General features: G+C 34.4%; 1 protein-coding gene across 2 annotated transcripts in view; it reads right to left on the reverse strand.

The window, feature by feature from the left end:
• The window catches only part of TRAPPC12 (trafficking protein particle complex 12), a 54,222-nt gene that overhangs the window by 23,260 nt on the left and 5,565 nt on the right, over positions 1-25,397 (reverse strand). For both annotated transcript variants that reach the window (XM_026844829.1, XM_026844827.1), the window contains exons 2-5: positions 24,416-24,532; positions 15,798-15,911; positions 14,819-14,957; positions 3,009-3,121 (exon numbers count right to left, since the gene is read on the reverse strand). In XM_026844829.1, coding sequence (XP_026700630.1) covers positions 3,009-3,121; positions 14,819-14,957; positions 15,798-15,911; positions 24,416-24,532 — 483 coding nt within the window. The remainder of the gene's footprint in view (positions 1-3,008; positions 3,122-14,818; positions 14,958-15,797; positions 15,912-24,415; positions 24,533-25,397) is intronic.

Here is a 25,397-nt window from a genome sequence, read left to right on the forward strand (position 1 = left end):
ATTACATTGAGGAAGAGAAACAAAACAGAAAGACAAATTTTCTTATGATAAGAATGCATTAGCATTAGCCTGGAATAGCCTCCCAGGGGATGTGGCCTCAGCTCCGTAGGCTGGCTCATTAAAAACTAGAAAACAACCTTGTGTTGCAGAGAGACAGACTAGGTGAGCTAATAGGTCTTTTTTCTCTTCTAGCTTCTATGACTCCAAGATCATCTCATTTACATAATGACTATTCGTACGCCCTTCTGTAAATACGGATGACCAAAGATTATTTTTCCGCTTTTTAAAATAGGGAAGTAAAACACTAGAAGGCTTTGGTTGAAAGCTCCCCAATTAATTCTGTTATAACTGAAATGGTTCCCAAGTGTCTTATACAAATATTAAGACTAATGACTGTACATGCTTTACATTACTTTCTTGGCTATGCCATAGGTTTTCATAAGTATTATGAACCTTACTCTTGAACACTCCACATGAGATTGAGATTATTAGACTGTGTTCTATAAAAAAATCAAAACATCTATCTAAAAAATGGGGTTTTTTCAGCCAATGCTGACTTCAAATGGTTAAATTATCACCAATTTACAGCTGTCTTTTAAGAACATATTTATGTTTACAAGCTGTCCTTTTTCACACTCTTGTTTCTACAGTTGTCTTTGAATTGCTCCAAAAGACAAGGTATTTAATTAAATGCAAACAAATTAAGTAATCTGCAGTGAGGTGTCTAGAATAACTGATCAGAAATATTCCCTTGAGATGTAAGGTTTGTAGTTTTCTGTGTACTGTACTTTAAAAAGGAGCATCCATCAGCACAGACAATGGCTTGTCCTGGCTACTATATCCTGTCTCTAGTGGAAGCTGTCAGAAGCAAAGGGAGAGCGTTCTTTTTTTCTGACTGCAACTGAACAGACTAACCTGGGACAAACTCTGCAAACTCAAACATAGGAAGGCAGAGAGAAAGCGATGGCAATCCATGAACCAGAAGCAAGTACATAGAGAGAACAGGGGACACCTCAGAAGAGCTAGTGGAAGACATACAGCCAGCCTCAAAGAAGCTTTCCCCAAAGGCACAAGGATTCACACAGAATCTGTAACGGAACTAGGCCACCAGCAGCTGATGGAGTGAGAAAATTAGTAAACAGACCTGTTCAAGAACTTAGCATGCAGGGAAATAGGTATATATTAATTTGTAAATCTCCTTTATTTCCATTTCATCTTCTCCAGCACATCCAGTTTCCCTTATTTAAAAAAAAAAATCAGTCTAGTTCATGTTCAAACAAAATCTTGTATTATTGTTTAAAAGCTTCCTTGATATAATGGGTATGCTCTAAGGATATGCACTTCAAGGAAAAGAAGCACCTCAAGGTTGTAGATGACTTAAATGTCTTGTAAAGAAGGCGGCAAGGTGGGGGGTGGTGGTAATTTCCTTTTCTTTCATTCCTCTATTGACTGATAATCTTTAATCTGTGGAGAATCATGGCTGATCACACTGTAACTGAGATATGGCCATTTCAATAAAGTTAGCCAGATGGCTGATGGAACACACTGCTCAGCAGTCACTTCATCATTCACATTCATACAATTTTTTCTCTCTGTTACAAGATAAAGGAAGTCAGAAAACAGTTAAATTTTTGGAATCTAGTGGCACCTTCATGACTAAGGGGAGACATGCAGCACTTAATACCAGATTGCATAAAACCAATATATGAAACAGCTGATCTGCTGCAGACCAAGGCAGGCAAATGTCAGTAGAAGCACTGTGAAATCCTGCAACAGAGTATGGCACTTCATAGAAGAAAAAAATGACTTCAAATTGAGGAGGACTGTTTATGAAGGAAAAGGCTAGAGAAAACAGCCTGCCAGTAATATTATTAGATGACATGGTCATGAACAGGTAGCAGCATTTGTGAAGTGCCAAAAAATAGCACTTCTTGGTCAAATTAGATATATCTCTCAACTTTTTCCAGATCAATTATTTCCAATTCTATAACAAATGCCACATTCATCTCTTACTACTTAAGCCTTTCACCTTTTTCTCCTCATAATACAAAGAACTGTTTTTTTCACTGTAAACATTTGGTTATCCTAGCCACTACTGTGCTAGAAGCAACCTGATTTTATATACATAAGGCCATTACAGCTACACAATTAACAATTACCAAATCCCTTCACTTCTGTTATTCAAGTTATTTTCAGGAATAAATACAGGAAAAATCCAAGGAATACTGAAAATAAAAATTATCACATGTATTTATCTTATATACAGTTTTGAACTTTCAAATGTCACACATAAAACAGTAACACTGCATTTCTTCTAGAGTATGCCACATTGTAACAGTCACAGCTACTGTTGCATTAAGACTACTTGGGAAAAATTTATGTAAAAAACATTTAAGGATGAATGCTTAACAGTCAGGATGTTGGGTTTAGTAGATAAGTTCCATGCTTACAAGACCATCACTCCAATTTCACCACCGACAAATCTTCCATGTTATAATTTAGGCCATAATTTTGTATTATAGCACTTGACAAAACAAACAAACAAAAATATCCCAAAACAAACTCAACAAGTTGTATTTATATTCCCAAATGTCTGTTGTTTCCAAAACCAGCTATACCGACTATTTCTGAAGGATCAAGACTATTTTTGAAGGAGAAAGATCATTAACAACTGTGCTTTGAGCTATCTGGACGTAGCTGAATGAGGGAAGAAAATTCTCCTAGTTGCCCTTAAACACATCTGCATATTGTCCATGTCTTGTCTGGCAAAAGCACGAAAGCAAGAGAAGTACGTTATCCACTGGTTTACTCATTTTAGTCAGAGTTACCACAGAGGAGAAAAGGATTTATCCTAAAATGGAAGAGGCATTTAACTTCTATTAGCGAGTTCTTTATTTGTATCAAATGGAATACAAAAATGTAATAGTTGAAACTTAATGTTCTTTATAAGGACAATAGAATATACTCCTTAAACATTAAGAAATGTTAGTGCATAGAGAAGCTGTTACCTTGGCACAGATTATCTTCATACTGTGCAGTCTGTCAAGTGATTCCTGAGGATTACCTAGGTACTGAGGAAGTTCAGCATGTAAAATCCGCATGGAGAAAGGAACCATGGAACCTAGAAACAATTAATTTTATTAAATGTTTGCTATAATGATCAGTTTGTGATTTGTCTACATTACACAAGGAATTTCTCACTACTGTATATAACACAAAGTCCATTTTACCTTTGTATCTTTTTCTCTTGCTGAAAGATGAGAAAATAGCTATAACAGGTGACATATTGTAAAATGTTTTAAATAGGTAATCACACATGTAACCACAAACAAGAAGGCAAGAAAAAGGTGTACCTAATTCAAATTTTCAAAATCGTATTTTGGTGCACACAAGTCCAATGTTTCATTAAGGATTTTTATAAACTAATTAAAATAAAAGATTAACTAAATGGAAGTTTACTCAAGTTGCAGCTACAGCATTACTCTTAGCATTTAATATGCATATTTTACAATCAATGCAGAAGTAGTAAGAAGGAATTATTGGCCTTAAAAGCATGCTTGCAAAAAAGTTACATAAAAAGGGCATGCAAAACCACTTTTATGCAATCCTTCTAAAAATAAAGCTAATATGAAGGGCCCCTGTATTACAGAAAAAAAGAACAGAAAACCAACATAAGTCAAAAGAAATTAAAAATAAAACCAGTATAATGAAGAACATAAATAATGATAGTATAATAGACACATTAAATCTAAAAATATATCAAGTCCTCTAGGAAATTAAAATATACTACAAAATATTTTGTTTCTTTTTTCTATTAATATCCATAGGTTTGGTTTGTGTAAAGGTGAGTCCATTATGCTGAGCCAAGACCATCTCATTGTTCTAAAGATGACTTCTAGTCCGAGTTTTATTTCATTAATGTTAGCTTTTCCACAGAGTTACAAAACGACTCCATACTGTGAAACTGATTCTTTGTAAAGATGGTGTATTTTGTGTATTTTCTTGTTTATTGAAAACATCAAAGAATAGGGAAATAATTTTAAGCAGCATTTGGGGAGAAAAAGAATTTTATCCTTTTTCACAATAGTTTACTTTATTATTATTATTATATTTACCAAAGATCCAATCCGCTAAGTTTATGAGCATCAAGGGCAGTTTCAGGAGCTTTAGGGAATCCTAGTGGATTCAACATCTTGCTTTCAGATAACTGCAGTTCCTGACACACAAACAGTAATACTGAACATAAACTAAATGATACTATTAAAAACAAATCAGAGCTAGAATAATGGGGAAATAGGACCTGCAAAATACCATGCTATAGTTCTAATATTTTAATATAATACTTTTGCTTATTTTAGACATATTCTAAGGGGACTTCCCTCTCAAGTCACCTCTTGCCTCATCTTTCCTCAAAAACAGGACTCAGGAGCTTTTCAGAAAGACTTTTGCACCTGTTTTTAACGGGCTTGTATGTCAAAGAGGTAAATGCTATATACAATGAGACACTGCCTCTAGACTTTATTTTTAAAGGTTGACAAAATTTTAATCACAAAACTCACTAATTATGACCTTCAGAGCAAGCTACTTCCATCTACATAAATTCTTTTTTGCCAATGCTAACTATTCCCCATGGCTTCCATGACTGCTGTGTTCCTGAAACGGATGTACACATGAGTTTTATGCCTCACCATATGTGGAATAGAGATTAAGAAAACAAAACTGCCTTTGAAATTCTATTAAGAGAAGCGTAAAAGGTTATTCAACCAGTAGCAAAATACGTGAAATAGTTTACGTATGTATCCGGATTAGTACGGACACAAGTGAAGACACACAGTCAGAGTGAGGGGGGTGAAAAACAATGAAAAAGGAAGGCAAAAATAATTTCAGATAAATTCTGTGCCAGTACACCACAGAAAAATTGCTTTGTAGACATGTTATAAACCTGAGAACCTGCACTGCAAACCTATGGAAGCAAACATGACCTGTGGCTGGCTCCATGTCTACTAGCCCTCTGGCGACCAAGTTCTAATTCCACCATCCAACAGTAATCCTGCCCAAAAAAAGCAGTACCCAAAACCAGCTATTTTGGTACTGTTCTTCTGAAGAAAGTAGTTTTAATTTACTGATAGTACACGAACTATACACCTATTGCTGCACTCAGCAGGATTTGTGAGGCAAAGGATAAAAAAGGAAAAGTTTTGTTCATCAGCAAAGCTTTGGAAAACCTGAGATATAAACTAAAAGAAATCTAAAGTTTTAGCAATATTTTTGGTTAATGACTGTGTTCTAGAACTTTCAACTCTGAAAAAGCTTGTATCATTAAATTCTCTTGTAAAATGCAGCAAAAGGTCAACTCAATAAATATACAGAAAATCTGAATTTGTAACAGAACAGCTCAATGTACAGAAAGATGGGTATTTAATGGAGCACAGATTAAACGTCTTACGTTATCCATTTTTATAAAATTTATATAATGTTTTGTAAAACGCTTTTTGGGATTGCATATTTTGTAAAATATTGATCTTATATATTGCTGAATGAAGCCACACTATTATGATCCATGCGAGGGGAAGAAATAACCCATTACCAATGTGGTGTCAGAGGATGTTGGAATGATGAATGCAACTCCAGGCCAACTTAGACTCCGCAAGAATCTGATTTATTTCCTATCACAACTAAGACTCAGTTGTAACAGGCATTCAGAACTATATTACTTTGAAATGTACTTTATTAATGTATTATTTCCCAACCACTTAATATCTTCTTCATAGCACATGACAAAAAAGCATTCTGGTGTGATCCTCAGTGGGTACATCAAGTGTGATGACCGATCTCTCAAACAAAACCTGAAGGAAGCCAGCCCACAGTGTAAGGGTAGTCAGTGTAATGACTTTTCAAACCACAATTTATATTACTATTTCACACAGCAGGATCTAAAACTCTAGTATCTGTTTATTCTCTTTTTGAAACTCATGACATAACTAGAATCCTGCAAGAAATTTTACTGTAAGCATCCAGTGAACTTATGTTACTTAGTGTTTATTAAACAGGCTAACTTTATTTAAAATCTCAGAAACACCAACCATTTCTGCCTCTTCCTCAGTTTCCCTGTAATCCTTCTGAATAGCAGAAGTTTTGGATTTTTTGAAGAAAGCACAAAATTGTATGTGTGGTCTACCAAAGTGTGGTAACTGGGAAAAACAGAAGAGGAAAAAAAAAAAAAAAAGAGCTTTTACTACTAGTAAGCCTGTCTTACCACTCCATGTAAACAGTAGTTTGTAACTTTAAGTCAAATCAGATGAGCAAATTGCTCATAGAAAACCTGCAGCACTTATTCAAGCCACTCATCCAAACATATTCCTTAAATACTCTGTTTATAAAAAGAAACTCTGAGATTTTTGGTTAAATACATTTTCCTAGATAAGTTACTGTTTCCAAGGAAGCTAATTCTTATTTAAATGATTTGAAGTATGGATGACATACCTAATTCAGTTCCTACATTAGTAAACTGATTTTGTGGTTTAAAAAAATGACCATAAATTTACTTTAGATGTGGTAAAGCTTTCAATGAATTTACATGCACTTCTCAGGAAGAAATACACGGCAGTAATAGAAAATGCATGTGAAGAGATCTGTTCACTGAATTAATTCTCTTAACTCTTGGTTAACAGTTCTGTCAAAACTGACAACACCACACCCCTTTTACCCCAACTTCTCTATCACTGTATTGTCTCCAGCATCCAAAATCTGAATCTATAATTTTCTCTATCTAAGAAAATGGAACAAACATCTTTGAACCTGTCTGAAACAAAAATGTCAAGTAAGAGACCGAGAGAAGTAATAGTGAGTTACTAAAAATCTCTTCACAGAGTTGATGGTTATGTACCGCTGTTCTCACAGCTCGGCAAGGTGACCTGTGTGCATACCATGGTGGAAGAGAACATTGTGAGCGTAATGGGTTTGAAATGCAGCCCAGCAGAGCTTCATGGGGTGAATGGGATATGAGAAAGGCAGATGCAAACTGTGATATGACTCTGGTGAATCTTCATCAAAGCCATATCAGTTCACTAATAAAAAGGTAAAAGCAAAATATAAGAGAATCATAGAAAGTGCTGACTTGGAACAGTTAACTCTGAGCTCACTAAGAATTTTTGTCTAAACAACAGGACATAGATTTGTTGTTCTATGACATCACTGTATCATGCTGCATCAAAGGCTCATCATTCAGGCTTTTTCTGCTGAAAGAACAGCAGCATGGAGGAACCCATTCCTGTTGTAAAAAACTGATGACAGAAAAAACACCTGCACACAAATCAGGAGTTTAGCCCTCTGATAAGTATTCCTTGACATTTTAATATGAAGATGGCCACAAATGAAAAGTTGAGACCTAAAAAAGGCTTGTCTGAGATTTCAAAGAACACTGTAAATTTTCATTTTACATTGTCTAGGTTAAAGAGAAATAACTGGGAAGAAGTAAATGACATCTGTTGATGACTCTAGTAGATCAATAATGATAGTGTTATGAAGGTCGGAAAGACAGATTGTACAATCCAGAGTAAAAAATTTAATTAAAAAGTAGATTAACAGCAGAGAAAAAAAAGCTATACTTGCCTCAGTAAACACTGTTACCTTGGGGAAAAACAAAATAGGAAAGTAAGACTGACTACATTAACATGAAGCTGTAACAGAAATACATATGCTTGTTAGGTTAAGAATGACATTATATTGTCTGAAAGGTTTGCTTACTGTTAGGCCACATTTTCAAGGTACACAGCATAACACATATTTCTTTATAATAGGCTCCTATACAAGTGGGCCTATATAATTATCCCACTAGGGATAAGAGAATTTTATATAAATACTGGATTTTGGCACGTGCTGCCATTTGCGAAACTATTTGGAATCAAACCCATGATCTCCATTATATTTCGCTCAGTACTGAATTTAACGAGGCAACATGTCAAGGAAATATTTTAAACAAGCAGCTTATCCTGTAATTAAAATGTTTACTTAAGAGCAGAGGAGAATGGATTTTGCTCTCTACTTCATGCTTCAGATTTCTAAAGAAGTAATGCCCTCTTACACAGAAACACTATGTCAACTAAGCTTACACGATGTCAACAAAAGACAATACACTACAATTACTGCTACATATTGAAATTTTATTTCTAAGTTAAGTGAGTCTTATTCTAGCTTGATGTTTTACAGTAAGTTGACCTCTGTTACTCCTCTTTAGGGGTTTCATAACAGTTTTATCTATAAAAATTCAGAATGGAAAAATGGTTTACTTTTAAGACAATTCTTAGTTATAACAAATATGGTGAATTTTTTTCAAACAGTATGATTTTAGATTGTCACTTTGGCATGAATTAATCTCATTCACATAAATATATAAATATATAAATATAAAAATATATAAATATATATAAAATCAGCATACAAAAAGCAAAACTAAAAAGTGAAAAAAGGTCTGCTGAAAGGAAAATGGATACTCCAAAAGCATGGGAACAGATGGAACAAATACTAAAATCAGGTAGAATTATCTAAGACCACAGATTTCAATTTCTATTTCTTTATGAACAGCTGCACATTTTCATAACTGTCATAACATAAACATCACCTCATGTCAGTCAATTCAAACTGCATCTCTCATTCACAGCCCTTTTAGAGCAGAAAAAGATTCCAATGGCTAGCCATTTTATCTTCATATTTTCTTGCCGCAAGATCTAGAAATGCTTTCTGATCTGCCTTCTACAGCTTATTCAACAAATCTTAAATACCAAAAAGCAGCAGTAGGGCAAATTATCATTTACTGAAAGTATAAAGTGGGATCTTATGACAGTGAAAAAAAAAACCCAAACCAAAGAAACAAATCCTTCCTTCACTGGGTAGAAGAGAAATATAGAAAATCCGGTTTCAGAAAGATACTCTGCTTTATACATACATATATACTCACAGAAGTATATCCTTGCCTTTATATGCACACACTCACAGACTTTTACACATTACTTCATCAGCGTATTTGCTGTATCATAAATACCACAACAGTATAATTTATACGGAGATTTTTAAGTGATGATGTAGTAACCCTAGTCTCACTGCCAGTTAAAAGTACATGTAAAAATCCAGATTCAACAGACTAGTTTCCAAGCTTTTGTTTATTACTTTCATTCCAGAGAGACTGGAAAAGATAGCAGCCTAAATGTTTGTAGCCACTGAAAGACAATGTTTAGAAAATTTTATTTGGAATTGCATGTTTCCATATACATCACAACTTAATTGCACATGACCCAGGAACATGGATATTTGGAATTAAGGTCTGGTTTTCAAAGGTTTCAAAAATACTTTCTCAGTAATCTAGAGTTATTTGCACTGCAGCAAGGAAAACATGAGAAAGAATGCAGAAAAACCTGCAACAAGTGCCCTACCACAAAGATATCACCATAAATCTTACCTGCTGATAACTGTAATAAGGCAGAATCTATAAATAAGTTACTTGCTCATGTTTAAGACGTAGCGTAAATCCAGTACTGTCTACACTGAGACTACAAAGTCTTGGGAAAGAAAGCACAATTAAATATTTTAGCAAGCACTCTACCCCCATAAAATTATACATAAATTTATTGACTAAAGTACCTATATTATTTCAGAAAAAAATGTATTTGCAACTCTGACTACTCTGAATAGCCAACTGGAACCACAACATATGAATGGTATTTACTCAAGTTGTATTAGTTGATTTCACAGGTAGAAGGTAGCTCTAAAGCAACAGAACAGATAGTGAATTTAAAGAGACAATAGAGATGTACGCAATACTATAAATAAAATAATTGGCAAACCAGTTCCTCTAGAGGCTTTACTATGTTTTTTACTGTCAGCGTGAGCTTGAATGAAAAACGCTTCTGAGCAACTGCCAAGACTGAAGAAGTCTGACATGGGAGTGTAAGTTCAGGCACAGCAGTATTTGTGGTAACATATGAGAAAACCAATACCATGTATAACAACGACTGGAGTCCTTTTTTAATTGTTTTTCTGCAAAGCTTATTAACAGATAGGAGCACTATATATGCTACAATTTCTTCAGTCTGTTAATTTCTTCTCTTATCTCTGTTTTTACCTGGATTACTCCCTTTCGGCTCCCCACCCACCACAATTATTTTTCTTTTCTCCCCATACCACTTTCCATTCTGCTACAGTTCTCCCACTAATCATAAATTGATGAGGATGAAAAAACAAAGGGCATTTAATTTATAGTATCATCCAAAACCATGCTGAGAAAACCAGGAGAGGAAGCTTCAGCAAGACTGCCTCTTATTAGCATAGACAAGTAGGAGAGAAGAAAGGAAGACAGTAAACTCAAAGTGGCCAAATGTCACTGTAGAGTCATTGCTACGTTTACTGTGAAAGCATCTATGAGAATTTCCCCAATCCATGTCTGTCCTTCCTTATGGCATAGGCTAACATTCAGAAGCAGTACCAAGCTTCAGAAAGTAGGTAGACCTTGAAGCTGTGCACAGTCCTCTGCACTACATACAGTCAAGATGTTTGTAAAATGCTTTCTGCAGGTATTAGAGAAAAATTCTGGATGGGTGTTTCCACAGTAAACATAGTGTCTGTGCGTCAACAGACATAAACCAATTTTCCTATTAGGTATTTTGCTATTTTAGAAGTTTATTAAATTTAATAATAGTTTATTACATTTCACCTTAGACATCAGCACCAAAAACTTGTTTACAGGATTGGTTTGAATGACAGTTCTAAACCACATATGATAGGATTCCTTGAGGGGGATCTGAATTTCAAAACTGAATAAAAGAAACAAATGAAGAGCACTGACCGGGTCAATAAAGACACATAAAAAATGAAATCTCACACAGTCAACTATTTTTTTGTATCAATTTTTTCAAGTATTTCAGCTAAAACTTCTAACTACAGTAGATATTAGTAAAGTCATAAAAGTAACATAGACCTAGTGAAATATGCTAAAATAATAGTTGTGATGTCTGGATCCACACTACTTTGAGATAAATTTAAAAAAAAAAAAAAGTATATTACATATAAACTGTCTCTATCCATCTGAAAGCATCAGCTTACTGCAGCACACATTAGTATATACCTATGGTCGCAACACAGCCACACTTCGGAAAGTACTTGTGCTAGGATTAGTAACAGAGTTCATTGGAAGGTATACAGTATGAAATCAGTTTCTAGAGCACATAAAACAAAATATTTAACAATATGTTCCTTATTTAGACACTTTCCACCAGACAACAGAAGGTGATTTCATGTTAGAGCAATACAGATGATGCTGTATCATCATAAGGAGAATGAAAAGGGGAAAGAAAACAAACCACCCCATACATATAACCGTCTGATCAGGGGAGTAACAGCCCTATTTTCACTTGTGAGCAGTGATGGGCTTTTTATCTGTAATTCAAAATAAATTATTCTCAATTATTGTAGCTTTAGAACACCAATTTTGGTGGCATTAACTTTTCTGTAACTTACTGGTCTATTAACCAGAAACAAGACCAAATTATCTCATAAAAGAATGAAATAGCATTTTAAATGTTCCATTTTAATTGTTGGCTCTCACTCTTTCAGAAATACACAGGCATTACCAATGGAAAGGATATCTCAGGTTAGGCAATCTATCATACGAGAGAGTTTATGAAGTATAATGAAGAACAGAAACAAATTACATCAACAGAAGTAGGTAAGACTGTGTAAATATAAAGACAAAATAAAAAAAAACCCAAACCTGAAATCCATTACTCATAAGAACAATGACAAAAATTCAGCCTTATATACCCCACAGAGCACAATGGAGATGTGCCAGAAGTAATCTGGAACAGTGTTCCTGACCTAAGTACCTACCTATCACAAAAAAGAAAAAAAATATATAAAATTGGACTTTTCGTCTTCTCTCTGCAGATGAATTTAGAGGAAATACATCTATCACTGTATAACTTTAAGATTTTTCTAGAAAATGAAAATGGTTTGCTCTCTGCCTCCTATCAAACAGGAATATCAAAGAGTGACTGAACTAATTCACTGGGTGATGCAAGGATTCCAGCAGAGTCCACATCCCAGATGGTGCTCACCTACAGGCAGTACAGACGACTGACGAAAGAGATGGCAGAAATCAGGAAAGGAAGATTTCAGACAGATTAGATCTTACAGCCACAATGAAGACAACAGCATGGCTGCAAATGCCATAGAAAAATTTAGGATGACACAGAGATTAGGAATGTAGCCAAAAGGGAAAGAGACTTTTTCCTCCTTCAGAGGAAAATTAAGAGGACTCTGTTGGCCATGTTAATTAAGAAAAAAACATCTTCCACTCCTCATACATTTACTTGCAATTTAAATTCTTTGAGGTATATTTCTCAGAGATTAATGGATGAGGGACTATCCTCAATGCTGTAAGAAGCTTAGGTGTATAAACTTTCCTTACTTCAAGCATAGAAGACACAGAAGACTTTCTAACTCACTACCTTTCTTATAATGAATATTTTGAATACAAAGAAATTATGCAAAATATTATATGTATTACAATTAATGTGTACATTATTTATATCTATACCCTCATTTCTTAAATTGATTTTAAAGTGGTTACTCCATTTATATACCATGAATCAAAATTAAAATGTTGAAACAAAACTCTTCCTTTTATGCTTGTTACACCACAAAATGATATGCAAAATTACCAAACAGCAGTGGATTGTGGACTCATAGTAATACATTTCAACCAAAATATATGAATGATTTATATCTATTTCATTATTTAAATTAGTTGGTTAATGATGCGTGTATACTAAATTTCTTTATCCATAATCCAACACTGCATAGTTTAATGCTAGCCAGAAGACAACCGCTTGTTCTCTCCTACATCCTTGCAAACAACTGCTTGTTCTCTCCTCAGAACTATGTAAGGAAGGTTTGATAGCTGTTCCTAAATCTTAATCACATTGTATTTATAGGAGATATCTACAACCAACAGGTCAGATCCATCCAACCTTGATGTTATTTTCCTTACAGATGATGTTTCCAGTTGGTATGTTCAACTGTTAAAAATTAACTGAGGTATATAATAATGAAATAGAATTCTTATGCTCACCTTTTTATCATAGATACCCTCATAACTTCTATGAAATAGCTGTAGTGGTTAAGTAGTTGCTGCAAAGACAGTTTGGATCCAAAGTTCAGTCACACAAAGACAGGTGTGTGAAACAGCTGGCCAGGCTGTCCAGAACTGTTGCTACCTGTGTGCTCTGTGGCACAAGGAATGAAATGCTTCAAATATTGACATGACCTGCAAGGATTCTTTTCTTAGGCAAAATAACTTATTTTTAATCCTGAAAAAGATGTGGAAACATACATATGGCCTGGGGAAGACTACTTCTGTGCAGCACTGCATCATGTGCAAAGCTGCCAAAATATAACCAGATCCAAAGAGCTGCCCAACCTGATGACCAAAACCTCTCTCAGTTTTAAAAGTAATACAGTCCCTTCTCAGTGGATTGAATGTATTCAAGGCAAATCAGGATATTTTGGCCTGTGATGGCCTGAAAGATGATGAGTAAGGTCAGAGGGACTTGTTCTAGGCAGTCCATATTGGCCTTGCTGGGCTACAACTGATCCTTTTCATCACTAAACAGATGAATCAGTCTTCTGCAAAAGATCCTGAACTTTCTTGACACCAACTTCCCTTCCTCAGCAACCTCAAAGTCTCAGTATCTTTCTAGGTTATCCCATTGAGACCACGAGCGTCTTATGTAAAATGGACTATATTTTTTTTCAGACAGTGGAACTGCCTATTACAACTGTTACTTACAAGCATTTTATTATACATTGTGGTTCAAATACGAAAGCCAAAGAACAGTGTATTTGCATCAGAGTGTTATTTATTTCTAAATAACAGATTTAGAAAAAAAAAATTCAGAATAGCTTGAATAGGAGTGAAATTGCTCTTAAAACCAGCAATTTGTCAACTCCAGACTCTCGGAGAACTAGAATACCCTGGATAGTGGAACTAACCCTGGATAGTGGAACTATTTGGTTAACCTGTGGGCTATTGGGAGCTGTGTGAAACAGTGCATTTATAACTCGATAAACCACTTACAAAGAATTGAGGCTGGTGGTGGCTTTTTTGCCCCTTCAACAATGGGATACATAGTAAAGTATTAATTTTTATATAGATTCAATTACTAGGCAAATAATATTACATTTAACCATTTTTTAATTAAGGAAAACTATCAAATTAACTGTGTGTGTTTTTTTTTTTTTTCCCCAAAGATCCTAGAAACCAGGAAACCTAACAAAATATCACCTGCATTAGGATGTATGCTCAGACACGTGTGTTAAAGAGTATATTGACAGTATCGCAATGAACTTAAAGCTTATAGGTTCTGCTTCTACAAACTCTCTCATCACCTTTTGCAGCTTGTTTCTGGATAAAATGTACTATTAAGGTTTGTGGGGTTTTTAATTTCAATATCCTAGAACTAAACTACTTGATTGTTTCTAACATAGAAATACAATACTCTTTCAAATCAATGCTGTATCAGTTATCATGAAATACACTGCCTAAGTATATTGTGATGGAATAGTTTTACCCCTTATGATTACTCCTTATTCCTACCTCCAAAAACCAAACAATACTTTAACCTAGTAGTTAATCATATTATTCTGGGAGGAAAAAAAAATTTAAAATAAGCCAAAGCTCAACAATGCTTTAGAATTAAAAAACCCCTGAATCCATTATTTTATAATGACTGGTAAAAATAAAAAGCATTTTACAAATTAAGTATCTTACCTTTTCGTCCAGGGTATACATGAGGATAATATTCATAATAAAGATCAGGCTGGTCTAAATTTCCAAATGGTTCAAATTCCATTTCTGCATTTTGGAATAGATTCAATTTTACCAGCAGTGCTAGTCTCACAAACCACAGCTAAAAATTAATACGTATAAAAGAAGGAAAAAACAAAGTCTGTTATTAGCTTCAATCACAAGCCACATCCAAATACAATTTCAACTTTCTAAGTTTTTCTGATAAAGAATTTCTGTGTTACTTACTGATAAGAATCAGGATGTATGTTTATATGCAGTTTTGCAGAATACTTTTTATAAGATCATTAAAACAAAACATGGAGGACTGATGTTTTAACCGTTTGTAAAGGTATCAGGATTTTGAAGATGAAGTTTAAAAACTAGCCTACTGCAAAATTAGAACATCTCTGTTGAAATTGAGCTAACATGTAAGAATTATCAAATGATTTTTAATTATTTTTCCAATTTTATGCAATTCTTAAAATCTGTTGATTTTTGTGAGATTCTATGAGCTTTATAGTTACTAGAGCCAGAAGCACGTGCTGTCATCTGGTCACATTTTGTTCAGTCAAACATTTGTTATGTTTCACAAACCTTTATTAATTTGGGTTCTTATTTTCTTACTATTATGAAACATACTTCTAACATTCGAAATCTACTATAAAGTTCAAAATCTAGATATTGTCCATGAACTTTAGCACAATGAGTCTTCCAAGATAGCAAAACACATTCCTTTTTACTAGTGATTACCTTCAAAAGCATACAATCAAGAAATAATTTTACTTTAAAAAAAAAAATTGTTTTAAATGAAGAACTACTTGTAATCAAACATAAAAAGTGACTTGCTACAATGCTTTAATAAGCTCAGTTTTTTTGTAACAATTAGCAAAAGTTGTTTGATCATGTTATAAAAAATCCCAGTGAATACTGTTGGAAAACAAGGGTGTATCTTTAAACATACCTGTAAAGAATCTGTTGTATGGTTAGTTGGTAGCCCACTTTTTTTATAGCCTTGACCATGTGCAGTGAGGAGCCGCCCACAGAAGTCAACTGCTGCCCTCCAGTTTTTACTGCTCTGGGAAGAAGAAAAGAGTAAGTAGCAAAATCATAAAGTCCCTAAAATGCACAACTGCTTATTTTGCCTGAAGCAGCTACATGTACCCATCAGTAATAATGACAAGGTCAGGAAAGCTGGCCAGTGAGAAGCAGTATGTCATTTGTCAAAGCTGCACATCTAATTAGGCAAGAAGTGAAATCAAGCATTAATACTATCAGAACGCTAAAACAAAATAATATACAACACCATATGGGATTCTAAACTTAAAGCTGTATCATGTTTGCTAATATACTTGAATAAATAGTCACAATTTTGGTTTGTCCTCAAAAGGATAAAAATGCCAACCACATTTCAGTAATTACACCCAAGTTACTCTACTGTTACAAAGTACTTAATGCCTACTCCCTACCTCACTGACTTCAGTATTTCAGATTATAACCCCTAGTGCTGTTCATTTAATGAAAATAGACTTTCCTAACATTGCCCAGGACACAGAATTCCTATCAATAAAGAACAAAGGACAAGAAACAATACCATGCATAAAATGATTGAACAGTAACAATTGTTTCACCCATAAAATATAAACACCTGAATTTCCACTACATGTCTAACTTCAAAATATTATTAAATATTTATTAATAAACCAAATCATTACTAATTAGACAAGTCAAACCATCTTGTCACACTGTCATTCTATTAATGTTTCTGCCTTGTATATGCTAATGCAGCCATGTAAATAGCTAACACCAGCAAAAACTTAAAACACAGACTAACGCTTCACAGGTTTTAAGCTATCATACTTTTCTCTCATATAGAAATTTTTCCAGAGACATGTATCCAGCAGGTTATTATAAAACATATGCATCTTGTTTTTGAAAGTGATTTTTAAAAAATAGTTTCTTAAATACATACAAAAAATAATAAATGAAATAGAAAACTCATGTTGTCTGATGAAATGTAAAGAAGTAGAATGTATCTATACTGGTGCTTGCAAAGTTCAGGTACTGACCTTGAATTGGTATTATATTAAATTCTCTCCAATGGTTAGAGTTTAGAAAACATGTCAATGCACCAGTTACACAAAAAAACTAGTAGTAACAGCTGAAGAGTTTTCATACTCTCTGGCCCCCATTTTGCAGCCTCACAGTTCAAAGGCTCATTCCAGACATCACCATGCACTGACCACCTCATCTCTCTCTGCCCTGCATTGTCAAGTCCCAGATAAAAATTTGAGTTCCACTGAAAATGAAAAAGTTGGCTGACAGCAAGACTACAGAGCAGCATAGAAGCTTCTGTGACATCTAGGCTCTTATGGAAGAGTGGGAATTGATAATGCATTTATAATATCCTTCAACATTTATCTGTATCAACTTAGAAAAACAAAAAGACACACTGACATGGATTACCTGAAATTTATTCCTCTTTTGCAGACACTAATTTCTTATTATCCTTAGAACAGAAGTGGATACAGACTCTAAAACCACTCAACTTTTCTTCCCAAATGAGAGTTAGGATACAAAAATAATAATGGAACAATGACAAACTTAGGTGCTACAATTTTAAAAATTCTATTTCAGGCATGGACAAAACCCACTTTTTCTATACAGAACACGACAGCCAGGGGAAGCAAGTCTGACAACCACCGTAAAAAGTCTTTTCTGGAAAATGAAACATGATATTTATGATTTTAAAATTAGAGCTGCCTGCTGGTCATGGAGCTTAATTCACTGTGGAAGCTTAATAGAAGGCTGCTGGCAGTATAACTTAATTTGAAATTAGCAGGACACATTATTGTCTCTGGCCAACTGTACAAGACTTACAGTTGCCAGAGTTGCCAGTCCACCAGAAATCTTTATCCAATTATTTCAAACACCCCTCAGAACCTTGTAGTTCAACCACTTTCACATTTCCTGTGGTCTACAGCCACACAGTCCTAACAACCCGTGTCCCTTGTTCCTGAAAGTACTAGGGATGAATTTTGTTTGTAAGTCATAAGTAGAGGCTTAAAGCAAATATGGCTACTACAGCTTCAGATATAGCGTTAAAAATACTGATGGATAATGTCAAAGAATAATTATTCTGTAATGATCAGGACATGATTGTCCAGCAGCAATTGTATGAAATAATTATTTTCTCCTACAGAAATACTGTCAACCTAATATTATTGCCAAATAGTTCACTAATGCAGGACCAGCCTGGCAGAAGAGAACTTCTCTCCACACATGACATCAGCAAATCTTTATTTCCACAAAAAGTATGGAGCTGTTCTTTTAATGGAAGAAACAAGACTATGGTTTCTGTGCTTTTTACACACTACTAGTCCAGATGTGTAACTTGTGAAGGGATTTTTTTGGTCCCTATATAACATAACCAAAAATTAAGAAAAAAAAATTTCAGTACTGACTGTTGTACACACACAAAAGCCAGGACAAGGAGATTAGTCATCCAATAGACAAAGCAATTGCATTATTCCTTGCAGAAGTTCTCTGGTTTTTGCAAAATCAGAACAGGTCCTGGGGGAGATTTACATACAGATGGGGAACTGCATAGTAAAATGGGTTTCAAATAAAAAGGGTTTATATCTTTCCTTAAGATAGACAGACAGCCCAATAATTTTTTGTCTTTCACTGAACGTCTTAAGATGTCTGAGATTTGAATACAATGACTCTAGGTTTAAATCAAAAAAGTAGAGTAATACGAGGATTCTGTCAGGCTATTACCCTGTAGAGGTAAGAACGAAAAGTTTTATGTAGCTTGAGGTGATAGACTTGTGTGTTAGAGCCCCCCTCCACGCCCACTCTTCTCCCCCTTCAATGACAGCTCACCTGGCACACAAATCTGACATGCCTTTTTTGGAACAAATACAGTATATTATCTTACTGCTTCTTTTGATTGCAGTTCCAACCTAATCAAATACAGTATCTGCAGCTTTAAGAGATAAAAACTACAGTGTAAGGTGATCAACACTCAACTCCTCATTTTACCGACTTGCATTCCACCATTTTAAAAATAAGAACCAAGACAAGGCTATGATGATCCCCTATTATTAAAGCAATAAAAGGAAACAGCCTAAAAACCATCTGAAATGGAGTCAACAATACAAGTTATAAATTCTGATAAATCCACATCTAAAGATCTGGTAATGCTTCTAGTCCATTTGGTCAAAGTTAAAAGAAGCAGATTCTCTCTACATCCCAATGCCTTCAATAAGCCTATTTTCTACAAAGAGGGATGAAGGAATGGGATGTAGGGTAGAAAAGAATTCCAGTGAATAACACTAGAATGTTATTAGTTCAAAGACAAGAATAGCACTGAAGATGTGATATTTTTTAGATTCAGAATTGAAGAAAACTACCAATTGACTAAAATGTCCCAATACAAGCCAAAACTGCAGTCTGTATGAAAAAACATTTTTTACATTTCTTTCTTTTCTAATAAAGTGTCATAATAACTTTAATTATCAGTTTTCACTATGTCTGAAAGACTGCATTTTCATTCTTTTCTGAAGGTATTCAGATTTGGACTGAAAGGAATACTACCGAATAGCTGAATACCACTGTCTCATATATATAACTATTCCTTGGAAGTCTCCCCATGCAGGTCAATTTTGCTTGATTTTTTAAATTACTGTTGAACAATGATCTTAGACATATGATTGCAGAAGTGTTCGTATTTCTCCTTTGTATACAATACTGTACACTGTCTCCCTGAATGAAACCAGTGAATCTCGGATGATGAAACAAATAGTGCTAATACCCAGGTGGAATTCTTCTGTCAAGCAGAGTCATGCAGACTGGACATCTACAGAAAACGTGTTCAGTAGAGAGGGAACTCACCTGATACATGAAGACAATTTATAACATTATTCAGTCTCTCAGGAAAACAATTCTGACTCAGAGGTAAGCCACTGAAATTTTATCCAATAAACTGATGCTTTTTAGTGTAGAAATGCAACCTCTCCCACAAGCCTCCAGTTACTGTTTGTGTTACTTTTGTCTCACATCTTCTCTCAAATCAGCTACAAAAACGTTGGAGATTGTTCACTGATTTAGAAATAAAGAAATAAAAATACCCCTTGGTATTTTTAAGGATAATTTCTAACTTATTAAAGTGAATATGTATGCTATACTACTGTATCCAAGTTTTTTATATTTGAAAATATATGTAAGAGCACAACATTGATCACGTGCAAAAGTAACAGTATATGATTTTTTCAAAAAAAAAAGACACAAAGGGAGTCATTAACTCTACATGTAACACCATTAAAGTGATTAAAATGTCCTCCTCCACTAGCTATGACATTCTTCTCCCCTGTAAATTACATTGGTAGAGCACTTCCACATCAGTTAAGAAAATGTAGTTAGTAACCCTTTCCTGGTCTAGTAGCTTGAAGAAATGATTGCATACTTAGAGTAAACATTGCATTTTCACAGTGACAAGACACAGTAGTCTTCTTTTAAGTATGACAACTATCGAAGACATAATTTTCCTATCGCTACAAACAACTTACAACTCAAAATATCAGAAAGGTCTCTAGCGAGAAATACTGTGCTCTTTGTTCAAATGAGAGTAAACAATCTAAAATGTGGAATAACAGGAGCTAACATAATTGCAGCTTCAACCTTGTATGTATAATTTTTATTTCCTGTTGTAAAACAACAAAGCAACTTTGAAGATAAGCTCTTGCTTACATTTATTTGCTTTAGAGGTAAATAAATATTCCTATACCAGATTAATAATTTTTTTCAGAAACTGAAAACTCTGATTTTCTGTTTTCAGTTGAAAAATATAAACACTTATCCTCTACAGATGTGTAACTATTTAAAATTATCACCTCAATGATAAACACATTTATGGAATTACTTTGCTAGACCACTCCAGCACTCCTATCTCTCTTAAAAGCCTCAAAGTTGTAGAACTAGCAACTGCACAACCTGTGCACCATTATCCTACAAGTAAAGCATTTCCAATCCACTGTTACCCATTCCATAGCAGAAATTGAAAATGTGAAACTACAGTCGTTCAATAAACCATTTATTCATCTTTGAGTTACTGGTACAAATCTCACTCAAATCAACGAGAGACCGACTTCATGCTGAACAAACAATTTTGATAGTTGAGTTTAACAAGTTCAGCTCCTGCTGAACAACTATTAGTCTTAGAAATGATGCTGCTGTTGGTGGTCTCCTCAGAAAAGGTGCACCTTTAGAAGTTCAGCTTACTACCTTCTTGATAACATTTGTTTTCTGACAATTAATAGTACCTGAGGAAACTTCTGCAGACTGTTTGCACTATGATCCCCCAAAAAGGACTTCAGTCTCCAACATTCTTTGCTGTGAGCACTAACTTCATCTTAACCATGGAACTATTTTTTAACTTGTACAAGTAAATGTTTTTTACTGGAACTTCTGTAAGGAAGGTGAGAAATTACTACTTAAGGGTGTACACTGGAATCAATCCAATTTAACATATTATTTTGTGACACTGGTGAACAGAGCTGGTATCTGCATTTGTAGATGTAATCATATTGTCAATATATGTAAGGACCACGGCATTAAAAAGGGATCAGATGATTTATAATATCAGAGTAACAGAAGAGGTAAAACACAATCATTAACATGGAAAGCCATGTAACTTACAATATAACATGCTGAGTTCTGAAGAGTTATAATAAAAAGATGTTAGATTCAATATGAAGTGATTCTGAGAAGAGATCCGAGGATGATTATGAAGATATCCATGATGAGATGACTAGAGAAGAGTTATTTTTGCCTTCAGAAAGAAAATCTGAGAAGCCAAAATGTCCCTGCTGTCTACCCATACAATGTAGCAGGGGAGAGGAAGCAAATATTGAGAAAATGACTTAAAAAGTAACACGAGATCAAAACACTTAAATTGGAAACAACTTTATCTTTGATTAGGAAAAAAGATTTTGAGAGAGGATTGATTAGAATTCCTTTGATTAACCACCAAAGGAATTAAGTTCTGGAACAGCTTTCAAAAGTAGTAGCAATGTATCTGTATTTGTTAAAACAGTCAAATAAGCTAACAAAAGCAACTGTACAGTAGAGTAGAGGTGCTCCAGAGTTGCAGCTGAAGACCTGTGGTATGATGATTTGGGATACTGATGAGCCATTTAGCATGCTCTTCCCATCTGTACAGGATTGAAACAGTAACCAGATACAGATTAAGAATTTTCCTCTGGAGCTGTCAGGCTTTGGATACTGCTTCTGTATTTTTTTCTTTTGTTTTTTTTCTCATAACAAGAGAGTTCACCCAAGATGATCTAAGAATTTTAACCTAATAAATTTCGTCATAACAGGACTTAACATTCACTTTTGGTTTCAGCTGCCACTGGTGTTTTCCTACAACATGTGATAGTTCTTGAACTTTTCAGATGGGATCCCAGATTTACACATCTAAAATTAGATGTGATCAGTAACTGTACTGGTTAGATCTGTTTTGACCTAAGAGTTCAGACATCAGCTCACATATAAACACCTAAATAACAGGTATCAGTCTTAAGCCAAAGTCTATCTTAATTCTATGCATTTCTCTTCTGTCCATTGCTACAAGGGACTGAAATGGGTGACTGAAACCACCTCATTAATTTGCATGTTCCTGTATAGTTCATATTGATACCAAACAAACAGCTAAGGAAAAAAATCTTAACTTTATGGAAACTGCACAGCAATATTCCTAACTTTCACCAGTTTTTATCCAGATGTTAATGAAAATATTCCCCGTAAGTGGTATTTACATGAAAAAATATATTCATTCAATATATATGAACTGATTTGGTCAGGAATCCACTCATAAAGAAAGTCAAACTGGTGGCTGGTAACAGAGCACTTATATGTCATTCTGGGCTACTGTGTACGTAAAAAACATACATCTTTTTAATAAATAATCTAGCATGGGATTTTAATGTTTCTAAGTCTGAAATAGCTTTTACCTCTAAGACTGTTGCCAATCAGAAAAAAAATTTCGATATTAAGAATTTCAAGAAAAAAAGCAAGGAAAAAAAACCCCAATGAATTCTTTACATAAAAAGAAACAGAGTTCTGCAAATAAATCTGAGAAATAGTTACATTGCATGCTCAAGAACAACTAACAGATAATAACTGGAAGTCTTGAAAGCTGAAGAACATCCCAACTTCTAGCTGAATGACTGCAATTTTATCAAAAAAAACCCTTTTAATAAGGCAAGTTTAAAAAAAAACCTGCTATAGGTAGCAAAAAGTCTGACAGCTGCAGATTGCCTCCTATGTTCTCTGCCTTGATCCCAAAAGCCTTAACACTGCTCTTCTGGAGCTTAAGAACACACTCAAAGCTAAAACGTTGTCAGTAGCATCACTGTATTTAAGGTACAAGATGGTCTGCAACACAGAAGACCATTTAGCATGGACACAGCTACCAGACCAAATAGAAAAAAAAATTCCCATACACCAAAACTTCTCTTCTGCAAGAGGGAAAGGAAGTGCAGAAAAAGGCTTTTCCTACTTAGACACTGATGGGGACAAGACTTCTGACTTCTTTTTCCCCTCCAAACTCCCAAGTTAAGCAAAGTATTGAGACAAATAAAAAACTATCTGTTTCCAGGATGGAGATTACAATCTGTTCTTTCAGGTTTAGTTTCCAAAATTACCTCTGAATTCCTTTAACAATGCTTGTGTAGACCACCTAGAGTTTTCCTAGCATGACAAAAGTTTCTTCTGGAGCTTTACATGTAATGTAACAAAATTAAATTAAAAGATGGTAAATACTAAATATAGACTGTCCTAATGCTTATAATTCTTCAGTGCTTTTCCTTGGTAATTTTTCATCTATTTTTTTCATAAATAAAATAAACCTAAAATATTTTGATATTTCAACAGATTAAGTAAGTCTTAGTCACGTAACAGTAATGAGTTTCATACAGGAATACAATGGTTTAAAGAACAAGGCAAGGTTCACAAAGTGGCTAGATGCAACTATTCCCAGATCCAAAATATTTACATCAAGGAAAGGATTTTAACTTAGAGAAAAGTAAGCTTTCATTGGAAGTAATTTAGTTTAGTTTTCCTGCACTGAAATAAAAAATTAAAGCATTGGAAATTATCACATCAGCTTTGCTTACCATTTACAACAACTGGTATGTCTAACCTTCTGTAAAACACTAAGGTAAAAACATAAAAAATACATACACAGTTAAGCAAAAGCACAATTAAAATGTTTTGCGACCATTTACATGACATAAAATTTACCAGCTGATAAAATTCACAGTAACTTAAAATTACCTTTTTTCTAACTTTTGCATATAAAAAAGTTAACTAGTTAATTTAAAACCAAATATTTAAACCCCAGTGTCATTCCCATGAAAAACCACTGTACTTTGGCTAGTACATTTGCAGGATCATGAATAGACTGATATATAGAATTTTATTTTTTTTTTTAATTTCTCCTCGTGGTCAGTAGCTCCCAAATATCTTGAGGGAAGCATGGTATTTAAAATATATCAAAGTACAAAGATCATTACTTACAATTAGCTGTTTCAAGCCTACAAATGACTGTTCTACAGAGTTGGCGTTTAAAACTTGTCTCTTCACTGCAGCTTGCTCCCCCAAGAAACGAAGCATTAAGTCTTTTACTGCATCTCCCTTGGTGTTCATGGAACAGAAAAAGAAGAAACATAACAGGATACTTTTAAACATTATTTTAGGAGAATAAAATGTTGAATTAAAGCTAAGCAACATAGTTTCTCCCCTTGAGAAATACTTATTTTCCAGTACTTTTTGTGTGAAATTAATACAAATTCATAGATATCTACACCATTTTAATGAAAACTTCCAGATTGACTCTACATTATTTTCTATGTTCTTTTTTCCAATGTTTAGGTTTCAGTTAGCATAGAAACATTCAGGCTTATCTGCTTCTCCTATATTATTCGTCAAAGAACTTACAAAATGCTTCTCAAAAATCTTACAAAACATAGTAAGTTTTACAGGTTTTCATGAGTATTATTGTTGAAAGGTGCAATCTACAATCAAAGCTAAATGTGCACATAATCAGCTAGCCTTAAGTACGCACAGAAGATCAACTTTGAGAGATCATAAAACCAGGTAAACAGCAACCCTGCAACAAGTATTCCTAATTTCAAAGAATTAACCGCAGAAATCAGTCAGAGGAAATTGGGTTATCTGAGATCAGTGATTTGAAGACTTGAGACTCCTTGAGAAGCAGAAAGAGTTTTCTGAAGTTAGACAAGATTAATTCTACATTTCACAACATGGAACAGCTAAGAAGAATGTTCAAATCCAGGTTCTATTTCCAGCTTTGCTAGCAATAAACAGAATAACTGTATATGGCACCTCTGTGTCTCAGTTTCCCCTTCTAATCTTTGTTCAGCTATCAATTTCTGTGCCTTCCCATTTGTTGGCTGACATCCTTGTGGTTCTGTGTACTAGAGATTTTCAACAGGCAACCAAGAACTTCAAGCTTAATATCAAGCACCTACTGAAAAAC

The sequence above is a fragment of the Athene cunicularia genome (genome assembly GCF_003259725.1).
Source record: "Athene cunicularia isolate RWA chromosome 3 unlocalized genomic scaffold, athCun1 chr3_part1, whole genome shotgun sequence".
Classification (NCBI taxonomy): domain Eukaryota; kingdom Metazoa; phylum Chordata; class Aves; order Strigiformes; family Strigidae; genus Athene; species Athene cunicularia.